This window comes from Emys orbicularis, chromosome 6 (assembly GCF_028017835.1).
Source record: "Emys orbicularis isolate rEmyOrb1 chromosome 6, rEmyOrb1.hap1, whole genome shotgun sequence".
In the NCBI taxonomy this organism is placed as follows: domain Eukaryota; kingdom Metazoa; phylum Chordata; order Testudines; family Emydidae; genus Emys; species Emys orbicularis.
This window is the reverse complement of record NC_088688.1, coordinates 99,140,247-99,154,595: the sequence shown is the minus strand read 5'-3', so window position 1 is coordinate 99,154,595 and position 14,349 is coordinate 99,140,247. Positions and strand designations below refer to the sequence as shown.

The following is a 14,349-nucleotide window of genomic DNA, read 5'->3' as shown; positions in this document are numbered from 1 at the left end:
GATGCTCCTGGATTCTTGGGTATAATCAGTGGTGGGCCAGGTAGCTGCAACCACATCTCTTTATTGCTCACATGATGCGTATGTAGGCACTTTGTCTCCTCAGGAATACACAACTAGAAAATTCTGTTAGGCTTCAGTTGAATACTATCCATAAGTTTCAGTGACAAAAGAGTGTAGCTGCCTGCTTGTTACTTAAATGGGGAAAGCTACTGTGAGCTTGTAAGGCTGGTGCTCAGATCTCTGCACTCGCTCCCCTTTTCACTTCCGGCTGGTAGCGATCTTTAAAGCCCTGAATGGATTGGGGCCTTGTTATTTGAGGGACCACAGCTCACTCTATAACCTGTCACAACAATGCAGCTGTGTTGTTGGTGGCAGGCCATTCTCAGTTTAAGGCCCTGCCTTTAGAATTCATTCCTCCTGGCTGGCCCACTAGAGACCAACTTGCCTTGAGGAACTTCAGATAATTTTTTTAGGGTAGCATTTGGTTGACTTTTTGGTTTTGGCTTAGTTTATTTTGCCTATTAATTTAGGCTACTTTAGGTTTAATATTTGGGGCATATCTACTACCTTTGTGAGTAAAAAATTTTCATGTAAGGATCTGCAGGATCAGGTGACAGGTGGTGCAGCCATGTGCTATGGGTAGCAGATATCATTTATGTGGGTTTTTTGTTTTGTTTTATTTGTGTATTGTTTGTACTTAAAGCTGGTTGCCATATCAATAGGCACAAGAAATTCCAGCAAAATTAATAAATAGAATGTTCTCTACTTCTTGTTATCCAGAAGTGAAGGCTACCTGCTACTTTTAATTAAGTTAAACAGCTAAAAATGTAGGCCACCATCAGAGTCTAGTCTCAAATTTCTAGCACACAGCATACGGATATCAACAATGCCCTCATTGCCCAATGAACACTCATACCAGCACAAATGCAGCATTTTTTCCCCCACAATTTGAATAAGAATGCATGTACAAATGTAGCAACCGATTTAATCATGAGTTCTAGCAATGCATCTAAGATTTGTATTTTGGCTCTGGAGAACAAACATGAGCAAGACCTACTTGCTTTTGGCAAAAAAGAGCAAAGTTCAAGGTCGCTTTTACTTCACCAGAAATGAGACAAACCTAACGACCCCATAACAGATGCCTTTTTTGTCTAGTAACATTTGACAGTATGCTAGACTGCTGATAGGAAACCAAATTTTCCTAATTGTTTACCACAGATTAAACATATAGTTAATGTGGTACAATCCTGGGAGGGGTAACACTCTGGTTCCTGTTTTAAGAGATGAATTCTGCCCCAGTTATGCATGGAAACAAGTCCTATTGACTTCATGTGGAGTTATCTATGCACACGAGGCCAGAATTTGAACCTCAATGTTTTCAGACCTCCTGTTAGAAAACTGAACTTTCCCAATTTCTCAGGTTGGTGGTTATCTCAGCTTGACATTCAACATTACTGACATGACACATGATTCAATGTGGCATATCACAGAAGGATTTTGCCCTAAAGTGTAGGATACTTGTTATCTGAAAGTCACCAACCAAATAAGAAACTTTCCATTAATTTGCATAGTGGAAAAATAGATGAAAAGATGCAGGCAACATGGAAAGGCTCATGAGTTGATCAAAAGTGTGCACCTGCTGTTGAATGATGAGCCTTCTCTTTCTATAACCTAATGATTCTAAGATCCAATTCTTCAAAGATGTGGACACATGAGTAACTTTACACTCATGAGTAGTCCTACTCATGAGCATAACTTATTTTACAGGCAGATGTTTGCAGATTCAGAGCCATAGTCAATGGCTGCATTTTTTTTCTAGACGTCCTTTACAAATGCAAAATATAACACCATGCATACAACTATTTAGGAAATATGTTTTCATGTAGTAGCATAGGTTAAATTTGGGTCAGTGGTATGTTCATGAAAGATATCAGAGCTTGCTGTTACAACTACACCTCTACCCCAATATAACACGACCCAATATAACACAAATTCAGATATAACGCGGTAAAGCAGTGCTCCGGGGGGGGAGGCTGTGCACTCCGGTGGATCAAAGCAAGTTCGATATAACGCGGTTTCACCTCTAACACAGTAAGATTTTTTGGCTCCCAAGGACAGCATTATATCGAGGTAGCGGTGTATTACTATTAATTTTGTTGAGCATTTCTATAACACTTTTCATCTTCACATCATGTTAGTAATGTCAACCGATTAATCGTCACACTAGTGAGGATTGAAGCACAATGGAAATCCAATCCTGAATCAGGTCTCTGGGTGCTACAGTAATATAAATAATTATAACAACGTATGTCTAATCAACAATAATTCTGGCTTTGTGAAGACATGTTTCTGTGTGTAGGTGGCTAGCATTGGATTCTTGCCAATGTCTCAGGTCTCACAACGTTGGGTATAGCAACTCTGGTTCCTATGTATATGATTCTGTTTTGTACACTATGCACTATTGCTCAGCTTCCACATTTTCCACACAGACCTGTTTTTTTCAGTGGCTGCAGTAGTTAACCTTGCTGTCCAGGCTGTTCTATCTGGGCTAGATGCTGATCCAGCTACAAAGCAGTTCAGCATAGTTAATTTCCTCAAGTTCAATAGCAAAAGCTATCTTTTTTTAATGTCTTATGATCAAGAGTTTCAAATATAACGTATGTCTGAGGTAGTGCTGCTCTAGATAGGAAATCTGCTTTGTATATTTCTGATCCTTTACCATAGTGTAACTTCAAATTATATTTCTTCTATGCATCTATCATCTGCATCATCATCATCACTGATCACATCTCCACCATGCAGGTACTGAATGAATCTCTCCCATGAAAATATTGTAACAAGACACTTCTTTTCACTCTCTGCATCCTGTTGCTGTGTAAGCAAAAGTGAGCTTGACATAAAAGCTGCTTGGAGGCCTTTCCTGTAGTAAGGCTGCACCTAGTTCCTTCTCATTTGCATTGTGCTGAATTGGAGCATCCCCATTCACATCTTTGCACCTAAGTACTGGGTACTGGCTGACAACTTCTTTTACCTGTTTAATTGCTTTGTCATTTCCAGACAGGACCCTTGTCTGTTACTTATACACATCAGAGGGGTGGGGTAGAAAGGTATTCACGAATTCCATAAAGTGTTGTATTGCCTGACATTTTTTCTCTCGGGTATTCCTAGAATTTCTCAGGAGTTAGATGTACAGCTTCATCTATGAGCAGATGCCCTATCTAGAGAACAGCCAAAGTCCTAATTTCATTTTCAGTTTGAGATTGTTTTTACTCTGAGCTGTGCTTTTAACAGTGCTGGTAATTTTGCTTCCTTGACTTTGGGTCCACCTCAAATAGTACTTTCCTAGCAGGCAACCAAGTACATGTAACAGATCCCCATTGCCAACCATTATCTTTTTGTATGTGGGAGGTATCATCTTTGGATACAGTGTCCATTTTTATTGATTCACGCTGAGCCTTCTGCCATGGTCACTAAGAGGAATGGCTCCTTCTCCCCTTTCACTACTTGAAAGTTTAAATCATAATTAATTCTTATAAATGTAGCTCAGGGTGCCTTTACCTAAGGCAGGGGTGGGCAAACTACAGCCCGTGGACTGAGCTGTTTTAAGCCAGCCCGCGAGTTCCCGCTGGGGAGCGTGGTCTGGGGCTTGCCCCGCTCTGGCACGCCAGGTGGGGGTGCCAGGTTGGGGGCCACACCATGTGGCTCGGCCCCACTCCAGCGCTCCAGACGGGGCACCGCTGCATGGTGCCGCTCCGGGGCGCAAGGTCGGGAGCTGCACCACGCAGCTCCTGGAAGCAGCTGCATGGCCCCGCTCCAGCGCTCTAGCAGGGTCGGGGGGCGCTCCACGCGTAGGAGCCAGAGAAGGGACATGCCACTGCTTCCAGGAGCCGCTTGAGGTAAGTGTCGCTCGGAGTCTGCACCCCTGAGCCTCTCCCCAAGTCCCAACCCCCTCCCCCAGCCCTGGTCCCCCTCCCACTCTCCAAACCCCTCGATCCCAGCACGGAGCACCCTCCTGCACCCCAAACCTCTCATCCCCAGCCCCACCCCAGAGCCCTCACCCCCTCCCGCACCCCAACCCCAATTTTGTGAGCATTCATGGCCCGCAATACAATTTCTATTCCCCGGTGTGGCCCTCAGGCCAAAAAGTTTGCCCACCCCGACCTAAGGGCTTCATATTAGAATCATCATATAATGGTATCTTGACTCCACTATACTGTAAAGCCAGATTCCCCTCGTTTTATTTACAATAATCTATGTAGGCTATTAGTTTGCACGTGGACCCACAGCACATTTGGCACATGATTTTGTTACCCACCTCCTTACCAGTGCTCACATTCAGTAATATGAACTGCTGTTTTACTTTAGTCTTAACTGCACCTACAAGATATCTAATGCTGAATATGGATTCGTCAGATATGCTCTCCTCTTTGTATTCTGCCACGTGTCTTATTTTGCTGCTTTTGCTGCCTGCAAGCTTTGCAAAAATATGTTTTTCCTTTTATTTTCTACAGATCTCTTCAGAAGGTGGACACTTCTTGCTGGCCCCAGAATGCCTGCTAGCACAATAGCAGTAGCAGACAGTCTGCATGTTGTGCTCTCTCTGTATTGTTGTCGTTGTTTATAATTCTCGGCCTTTCTTTCTTGTTCAGTTGAGTTTTTTCCCTATAAAGTTTACCTCAGTATGGCCTGTATTTAATTCTGTCAGCTGCATCTGTGCAATTTCACTATTCTGTACATAGCTCATAACATATCTAGTTTAAGATCTTTTAACATCTTAGCTCTGATACCTATATCTGTGACGCCCAGGCTATAGAAACTTATTTATGCAAAGTCCCAAATTCTCATGTGGCTGTGCCCTTTCTCAGTTTCGTGACCTACTGAACTGAGATCTAAGTGTCCTGTCTTCTGTATTAAATCTTTAAATATAACAGTCCTGAGTGGCTGAAAATGCTTCTACAGAGCATCAAGGGTCTATCATCCTGCTTTTCTGCATCAGTCAGTGTGAGAGGCTGGGAACTCAGGCAGCAGTCTTTTTCTCTCACTCAATGAAAAGAAGCTATCCTTATTTCAGGATCTTTCTTTTCTAGTTCAACTGCAATTTTTTGTAATCTTCTGATTTAAAAAAAAAAAAACTATCAGGTTAACAGCAATCTCCCTTTAACCCATAGGCAATAGGACTGGCAAATTGCTAACAGCCATTCTACTCAATCTTTCTGAACAATCAATCTTTCTTCTTTCAACAACAGCTTCTCTGTGCCTTTGCTAGATCTTCAGGTTTGAATCTGATTAATATTTATTCACTGTTTGTGTGATTTACTGGCCTAAAAGCACTAAAATCCCACACAACACTCCTGACCCTGTGGTTCAACCAAGACTTTTCAAATAAAATCTTTACGAAGCACAGAGTCATAACATAATACTGTAATCTGCAATGGCCACAGGTTGGCTCCTCATATTAGAGCTTAGTACACTATCCTTGTAACATTGAGCGTCCTTATTGCCTTGCCCAAGGCAGAATACTGGGGAAGAGGTAGCCTGTTGCCTCTAGAAGATGACGGAAAGGTGAGCATAGGTCACTAGGCGCCTTTCCCCAGATGAAATCAGTGGAAGGGAATGGACAATCTGTTGGGACAATCAAGGTGTGAAGGGAGGAGTTGTGGGGATGGGGAGGGTACCTACATATTCATCCCTTCCCTTGAATCAAGGAAAGGAGCAAAGAGTCTTCACCCCCACTCCACTTTAGGATGGAGGCACAGAAAGGAAATCTTCACCCCTTCCCTCTTCTCTCTCCCACTCCTCTTGCACAATTAGGAAGAAGTAGAGTGCCCCGCCTGAGCTAGGAGCAGTGCTCCAGGCTCAGGGCTGCTGCTGGCAGCAGCAGACAGGAACTGGCAAAACAATATGAACACAAACCTCAAAAGGTTCACTGCCTATTCCTTACTTTGAAGCCACAATATTTGAAATTAGAGGAAACTCATGCACCCATCCCTAATTATCAGCTCCCTTTTTATACAATGAGAAGTGGAGGAAGACAGGGTTAACTGATTTTCCCAAGACCATGGAAGGCATTAGTGTCAGAGCCAGAATTAGAGCTGCTGGCTTTTAAACCTCTTCTCAGGTCATATTTCACTAAACTAGCATCCCTTTCTGCAATGTATTGAGTACATGTGAGCACTAAACCACAAATGTACTTCCAGTGAGAAGTTGTACTTCAGGAAACAAGGAAAACTATGGGAACTAAGATGACATATCAGTATACTATAATTTTCATGGCTGTATAAAAAAAAAAGCTTCCTTTTCTCTCACTGAATAGTGATAAGCCATTTTATATCAATGGAGTTACAACATATCTGTCAATTGGAGAAAGTCAAGGTAGGTGAGGTAGAGATTGGACCAATCTCTATTGGTGGAAGGTCCATAAAAGATATTACCTCACCTATCTTGTCCGTCTCTTATCCTGGGACCAACATGGCTACAACAACACTGCAAACAATTGGACAAAGTGCAAAACACGCTACATGATTTTAATAAATCCTTCAACAGCTTCTATCTCTAGACAGCCAATGTAAGGTGGAATTATTCCAAGATTTAGCAATAGATACTCAGCTCAGTGCTAGAGCTCTGCTCAGTGTAATGGGGAAGATGGAGGGGGGATATGTCACCCTGCAACTATTGAGGGTCTGGTTCAATCACAGTGTAACCTAAAGCAACCTCTATAGTGCTCTACATTATGCCAACTTGTAACAGCCTCCCCAGGGGCCATTACTCTGAGCAGGGTTCAATAAAGTGCACTCCAATCCCATTCTTGGCACAGCTGGGAGGGTATGGTGTAGAGACAGCTTTATGCCAGCCAGGGATTCCCGCACAACAAAGGAATCACCAACTGCCCATTTAGAGTGGGCCAGAATCCCCGCTTCTTAAGACCACAAACAAAAATGTCATCACTAAAAATCAAAATTCAGGATATGATGTGATCACTTAAGATACTTCTGTCATACAAAAGCCCAAACTAACAAACTAAGCTTTGGAACTGTCACTTACACTGGCTTTACACTAGGGTAACTCTGTTGGCTTTAATGGAGTTATTATTGATTTACACTAGGCCTACTGTCAATAACCAAGCACTATGGCCCTGATCCAGCTCCCATTAAAGTAGATGGAAACACTCCCACTGATTTAAGTGTAGGCGAGATCAGGTCCAACAGTGTGAATTAATATGCTCAAAATCTACAGCATTACCTACAGTTATCAAAATGAGCCTTCATCGGTAAGACAGTCTTACCAAAACAAAAAACTTAGTGAACAATTTTTTTGTGGATAACCATAATCAAGGCTTGAAAAATCCATTTACCCACTTGTCGGAACCAATAAGGGGACCTACATCATCAATTTCTGCAGGATTTTGGCTTTTTTTTTTTTTAAACAAAAATGTCTACCCCTTATGTTTAGGAAGACAGTCTTCAAACACAAATCAAATGTTCTGCAGTGTCATCTTCCTGACACCTCAGCTGCTGCTCATTGCTTTCCCAAGCCAGAGAAGAATGAAATTAGTAACATTCTGGTTAGTTTCACTGCAGCTATTCAAATAACTATGGGTGACGGTACAATTGTCAAAACTCATGTCAATTTCATGCTTGTAAAGGTAAGGAAAAAATACCACCAACAGCACAGGCAGTACTGGAGTTATTCACAGGAAAGGAGGATGAAAAAATGGAGCCTAGGAAAGAAGTTGGTTGCTTAGGAAAAACCTCTTCCTCTCCCACCTTATGTCTGTCAGGAGGCCATGCAGTGAGAGAAGTGACAGAAAACTCCTTCTTCCTTTGGGGAAGTAAAGAAGACTGGAGCTTCAAGTTAATCAACTACCTACTAGTCAGAGACTGGAATAAAAGATGAAAACCCTAAGCAAGGTTCACAGACAGCACACTGGTAGAAATCTCTCCATCTGACCAGGAACTGGGAGTAGCAGGGAGCTGGGCTTCCCTCCAATATTTTGCCTCTGGCCCCTCCCTCATCCATCTATCACATCTACCCCTCACTAATTGATCTAGTCATCTGGTGTTTGATTAGTTTTTCTAGCCATGGCCAGGACTAAGACACCAGCTGGACAATGAAAATAAGCAGATATTTCAAGGACCACTTGTTATATTCTACTACCAATCACCCAAACAAAGCAAAAGACACAAGAGCTAACTTCCATGCACCCCCAAGGAACCATTAAATCACAAAAAAAAAAAAAAAAAACCCATAAAACAGATGTTCTACAGCCCTTTCCAGTGTATTGTCTGAACTTCATTTCACAACCCCCTGCCCATTATTTCATCTCCATTGATCATCTCTTTTCTCAAGTCAACATTGAGTATCACTTCTCTGCAGATAAAATCCAAAACTTATACCACCTTTCCTCTTTTATCCCTAAATTAACTTGCAGCCTGCCTAAATCTCATCCTCTGGTTTGCTTTTTCTCATAACTTCTTTCATCTCCACTCATTCAAAATGGATAGATCAATTGGTAACAAAAGCACCCTAAAGCAAATCCCTCCATCTCTACTGCTCCCCTCAGTTCAACTCAGTCAATTGACAATACTGTCAGGATCTTCCTGGTTTGCAAATCTGCCCACAAAAACCTCTGAAACACTATCCATATTAGACATCAGTTCTTATATATGACCTTATTGTGTCTTATCTAGACTCTTGTAATTCTTCTGTTCCTTTGGGTAAAATGCCTGTTGAAGTCAATTGCAAGACTCACACTGATTTTAAAGAGCCAAGATTTAGCCTTCTGTACATTCTTTCTAAAGCCCAACTCTCAAATCTTCAATTACCCAAAAATGGAGCTCCTTGTCCCTTTACTTCTATCTGGAGGTGGTAATATCCCATGTTCAGAACCCTTTAATGGTTTCTTGTCCATTTCAGATTGTTTATGGATCTGTTCTTCCATAAGATTTGCAATGAGCAACTTCGAGCCAAAATAGACATAGCACAGCTCCTACTGACCCAATCAGAAGAAGGCTCCCTTTCAGCTCACTTGGCAGTAACACTGTCTACAAAACCAAAATCCTAACTATCTTGGCTGTCATAATCTACAGGTTGCACATGCAGCAAGTTCTGCTACTGGAAAAGGAATCTGCTAACTGGTTACTTTAAGTATCTTAATAGTGTAACCAGATATCAGACCACAATACTTTTCACAATCCTTTTGAATTTATCTTGTCCTGTTCTTCTGTCTATTCCCTGTACTCCATACTATCAGATTTCTTTCAGCCACTTCCCATTGGCTCTCCCCAATAAATAGTAGATTCTCATCCCTTGCTGTCCTTTGCATAGATTTTTCTCCCTCACTTTCCACGCTTTTTTTTTTTTTTTTGGTTGGATTGATTCCTTCACTCTTCAAATCCATGTTAACAACTATCACTTCTCCCTTGCCTGTGACTTCTAAATCTCCCTAATAAAAAGACAGCCAAATCCTACTCCTTGGACTTCCCAATTTTCCTTTCCTTAATCATTCTCCTTAAAACTTAACCCTCAAATCTCTCTTCCCCTGTGCTCTATAAAATCTACATATGCTACCTACAAGATAACCTGTATGCTTTGTTTCACATGTAGAGATTACATATGTTCTGTTATACTTTTCAAGAATGGTGCCATAATTCTTCTGAATGGTATTATGTACACTCTGAATCGCATAGTTCTGTGCTATCCACAAGGTAACAAGGGATGTAGCATCAAAGTCATACACCTGTAGACCCAGCGATCTGGGAACCTGATGAAAATGGTACCAAATTTTCAGAACGGGGGTGGGGTATGGAACAGAACAGAACAGACTACTCACATGAATGCCAAGGGACACTCTCATGAACGCTCTGACACAAAAAAACCATTTGGAGAACCTTTTGTAAGGAGTAACCAGAAACTTAAAAGTGCCAGACCTAAAGAGAACTTTACACAGCCATGAAACTCTTCTTGCATACCACTCTTCAGAACACATAAATATGTAATAAACCAGGGATTGGCAACCTATGGCACCCATGCCGAAGGCAGCACACAAGCTGATTTTCAGTGGCACTCACACTGCCCGGGTCCTGGCCACCGGTCCGGGGGTGGAGGCTCTGCATTTTAATTTAATTTTAAATGAAGCTTCTTAAACATTTTAAAAACCTTATTTACTTTACATACAACAATAGTTTAGTTATATATTATAGACTTATAGAAAGAAACCTTCTAAAAACATTAAAATGTATGACTGGCACACAAAACCTTAAATGAGAGTGAATAAATGAAGCCTCGGCACACCACTTCTGAAAGGTTGCCGACCCTGTAATAAACTATGCTCTGGGATCTCTATTTGATAGAGCAAAATGACATCTAGTAGCCAAAACATGTGTAGTAATCTCCATGAATGTTTTAGCACACATCCACTGCCAGCTTTTTCCTGTTTAAAGCTTGGCAGCAAGCAGAATGAGACTAGGAATCTACTACCAGACCTGTTCATGCTGTCACTAATGCTCACTTGTTCCCTCAAATACACATTCCCCAGTTAATATATTCCTATATTCTTCCTTTTCTTTATTTGCATACTGCACATCTGCATACCTAAATAATACTTAAATGAAGGGAATCAGCATTATGCACTCCTTTGGTTTGTAGATCTATTTATGCATTTTCCAATTGTCCATTATTTATATGCTCTGTATTTTGTCCCCTCCCTATCTGCACACCTGATCAGCAATGTATGTATTATTAATATAAGGCCATAGGTGTACACATGGCACTTTACTGACATATAAGAAGACAAAAGCTACTTATTGCTTTCCTTATTTATTCAATGGAAGGTTTGGGTGTGCAAGGAATGCAGGGTCAGGCCCTAAATTAGCCATCTGGCATGGCAAATAAAACAAGGGGCAGAAGAGAATCCTTCTCCATACATCTTACTATATTGCCTGTTTCTGTACTTGAACAATATGGTAATGCTCAAACTACTGAGGTCCAAATGTGAAGATACAAAAAAGAAAAAAAGACCCAGAATAAGGGACACAAAAACAATAGAGCAGGAAGCTATAATTTTGGATTCACTTATTTTATATAAATGGCAATTTGGAGCCAAATTTTCCAAAGAGTGGATGCAATTTGCACATATACATTTGCCTCCGTAATTTTGTGCCCCTAAATAGGATTATTTGTGCCTCTAATTACCTGAATGTGGGAACAAAAAGGGTAGCTGGGACTCAGCCCTTTTGAAGATTTAACTATTTGTATTTCACATTTTATATAATATCAGTGTTGTGTTCCAGATTTTTTGATGTAAATAAATGTGCACTATTCCAGATAAGTTATAAAATAAAGGATGTGCTTCTTAACAAGAAACTGAGAGGTATGTTTGAAACTTTCAGTACAATGATACAGTATGTGTGAACTGATTTTATTATACTAACTATTGGGTGAGTGTTACTGTCCTTTGATCTGATGGGGTGAAAAAGATCTGAAGTGCAGCTCTATTTTTGTGAATTTCTTGCATGAGATGAAGAGGTCTTCTGTATATGTTAAGTCTTGTGTTCTAAACTTTTAATTGGTATAATTAAAAGTGCACCCAGAAAAACTGCTTGCAAAACAGTATTGTTTATTTTTAAGCATTCAGTTTGTGATGCATTGGATAACAACTCACACTTTATAAGGCTAAATACCAAGAAATGTGTGTACACCTATGGCAGGGTGTACATCAGAAAAAGAGTACCTTAACTCTTATTTCTCACTGTAGTATCTGTGCCTAGATGCAGCAGCAGAGTATTTTCTAAATGTGACTGGATCCAGCAAGAACCAGATGTTTCCTCACTCCAAGTGTCTGGATCCAATAATTTCCTCATGGTCTGTTTTTGGATCCAGGCAGTTCCAGGTGTTTTCTAACTAAACATCTGTGAATTCAACAGAGTCCCCATGTTTTCTAACTGACTGGGCATAGATCAAGGAAGAGTTGTACGATTTTATGTTAAATTTGCTTGGATTCAAGATTTTACTTCTCCCCCTTTCCAATTTTAATTTTATTATGAACTGGAGAAAGGAGGAAGTAATTTTATTGTGTGTATATGTATATTGTGTTTATTGTATATATATATATATATATATATATATATATATATATATATATATATATATATATATATATATATATATATATATATATATATATATATATATATACGCACAATTTAGGAAATCAGTGTTTTCCCCCATATAGGCCGTGCATTGACAGGAATGCTTCCCTTTACCGAGATATGTAAAATCTAGATCTCTGAGCACAAGTAAGTCCTGACAGATTCCGTACATCAGCCCTCGAATGCCCTCAGTGTTTCCCCCGTCCATGCACAACCTGATTTTTAACAGGACTAGTCTGGTTTATTTTTCTCTCTCCAAGCTGCCTGCTACAAATCGTAGCGGCAGCAAGACATCTAGGGGCACAAAGGGCGACCCTTTTGCCACCTCCTCCTCCTTCCTCGTAACCTGTCCCTCCGGAAGGTGTCCAAAATGGGGGCTAGAAATTCCCCCCACTCCCACCTTGGCAATAGCAGCAGTTGTGTCCTCCTAGTCCCGTGGGACACACAATCTGCTTGTTCAGGGAGATCTGATTTCCAGGGACTGAGCTCAAAGTTCATGCTCTGAAACGGCACAAATGGAATGAGGCGCCTGGAGGTGGGGAAAGCTGTGGGAGGGCTAGATGCTCTGATATCTTGGACAGAGCGGATACTCCTTGCCTCCAAGCGATCTCCTCCCCCCTCCCCTTCACAAACACGTCCCTAGCGGCAGAAGGCTCCGATCCACAGCAGAGCCACTTCCACCCAGCGTCAGCAGGACAAGGGTAATTCATTAGATGCATTTAATTTCCGTGACAAACGTGTTCCCCTGAAACCCCCCCCCCCCAGTACAGCTTGCGGGGGTGGGCAGGATTCCAAGCTTAGCCGGAAATTTACCTGGCTGAACGAGCGCGTATTTTGGCTTTATCGCTGTGTCCATGTTATCATCAGTCCACCCCCATGAACTGGTCTTTATTCTGCATTCATAACAATCACAAATAACAACCGGGGCACCTTTTCTAAGCACCGATTTTCATTGCATTTTAAAACCCCAGCCCCCGTTCCTTTACCTGGTTGGATCACGCCTAGACAGTAATCTTCCCCCAACCCTCCCAAGCCCTAGGACAAAGACGAGGAATCTGGGGGTGGGGAGCTGGATGTTTGTTTTCCCCTCCCCTCTCAATCCTGCTGCTAGAGCCACTGTCTGAACGCAGGAAGTTTCAAACGTCTCCTGGCTGGGTGTTTTGCATGCTCCCACTTCGTGAGCAGCTGTCTGAGAAATGCCCACGGCGCTGCACAGAGAACATCCCCCGCCTCACTCGCACAATCCTTCCCCCAAAGTGTCTGCAGAGAGAAACTTCTGTCTCCCGCTGTTGTTGTGCATTGCACACTCGCGTCATCCCCCAGAGCACCGGCACCCGGGACACACACAATTAAAACATGCGTGTTACACCTGGCCTAAAATAAACCCTGCACGCAGCCACACAAAACAAACACAAGGGGAGAAACAGCTCCCTGCCACCACAATCCACCGGCAGGATTCAGCCACAGACAGATCCCTGCTGACTCGAACAGGACTCTCCACACACTCTGCACTCGGGAAACGGCTCCGAGGAATCTAGACTGAAGGGCAAACTTCTGTCTGCCCCTTCCATTGCCCTGCGCTCCCTTGCTTAACTTTTTGTGCCAGCCGAGACTGAGCAGCAGCAGCAGCAGCAGCAGATCTGGGAGAAGGTCCTGCCTGCGGCATCTGCAACGTTACCATCTGTTAGAAAGTAGTGCATGTAGTTTGAAGGAGGGTTACCTGTCCTATATTGACGTATCCGTATTTGCTAGCTATCCTGCTGGCTTCCTGATGCCCCCCAGTTATCCTCACAGCCCAGTGGTTGGTGTACATTCGAGTCCTGCAGGCGGGTAGCAGGAACCCCAGCAAGAGGGTGAGCAGGCAGAGACGGTCCCCTCCTCCTCCGCCTCCCCAGCAGCAGCGACTCTTCCAGCCCATCTTCTCCTCCTGTGCAAACAAGCCCCACGAAACTTCTCCTTCCTTCTTCCGAGGCTCCTCTCTCACCTCCAGGCGACACCAGCAGCAGCAGCAAGTCTTCCAAAGTTACCCCGAAGAGGCAACTAGAAATAGCTTAGAATATTGCATTGAACTTTCTTTGGGTTTAAATTATTAGAGGTTATGTATAATTATTATCATCAGCAACTGTTGTTATTATTAATCTCCCTCCTCTCTCCAGGGATTAAGTAATTTGCTAGGAAAGCTTCTCTCACAGTTTCTGAGCTT

At 42.2% G+C, this 14,349-nt stretch overlaps 1 protein-coding gene across 3 annotated transcripts in view; it reads right to left on the bottom strand.

Annotated features, from left to right (window-relative positions):
- PCSK5 (proprotein convertase subtilisin/kexin type 5) overlaps positions 1 to 14,064 on the bottom strand; it is a 295,761-nt gene extending 281,697 nt beyond the window's left edge. For all 3 annotated transcript variants that reach the window (XM_065407021.1, XM_065407022.1, XM_065407023.1), the window contains exon 1: positions 13,867 to 14,064. In XM_065407021.1, the coding sequence (XP_065263093.1) occupies positions 13,867 to 14,064 (198 nt within the window). The remainder of the gene's footprint in view (positions 1 to 13,866) is intronic.
- Positions 14,065 to 14,349: the final 285 nt, after the last annotated feature.